The sequence below is a fragment of the Austrofundulus limnaeus genome, unplaced genomic scaffold (genome assembly GCF_001266775.1).
Source record: "Austrofundulus limnaeus strain Quisiro unplaced genomic scaffold, Austrofundulus_limnaeus-1.0 Scaffold4356, whole genome shotgun sequence".
NCBI classification, from domain to species: domain Eukaryota; kingdom Metazoa; phylum Chordata; class Actinopteri; order Cyprinodontiformes; family Rivulidae; genus Austrofundulus; species Austrofundulus limnaeus.
This window is the reverse complement of record NW_013956758.1, coordinates 1-423: the sequence shown is the minus strand read 5'-3', so window position 1 is coordinate 423 and position 423 is coordinate 1. Positions and strand designations below refer to the sequence as shown.

Here is a 423-nt window from a genome sequence, read left to right as displayed (position 1 = left end):
CACTGACACACCGGCAGCCCAATGATGATGTCACTGACTCTACTGCTGACCACCCTGGGGCTCCTTCTTCAAGGTAAGACCCTCTGATGGAAACAGGTTCATTAAAATGGACTGCTCTTCATAGATTATTTTAATTTTCTCCTGATTGGATAATACTTTTTTTTCTAAACGCTGGATATGTTTCAGTAACTTTTATCCTTTTTTCATGTATTTCAGGTTCATCAGGAGACATTATTGTGACTCAAACTCCTGCAGCTCAGTCTGTTGTTTTAGGAGAGAGGGTCAGCATCAGATGTAAAACCAGTCAGAATGTTCACGTTTGGAGAGGTTTCCATCTTTTAGCCTGGTACCAACAGAAAGATGGACAAAATCCTGAGCTCCTTATTGATGGTGCCAGCTATCGAGCATCAGGGACTCCAGATC

The 423-nt window shown here is 42.3% G+C and overlaps 1 gene segment (V, D, J or C); it reads left to right on the top strand.

The window, feature by feature from the left end:
* Positions 1-416, top strand: LOC106512116 (Ig kappa chain V-III region MOPC 321-like; the record flags this gene model as incomplete). The annotated part of the segment is given in 2 exon segments: positions 1-73; positions 217-416. Coding segments are annotated over 2 exon segments (252 nt in total), but the record flags the coding sequence as incomplete, so codon positions are not given.
* Between the last annotated feature and the right edge of the window lie 7 nt (positions 417-423).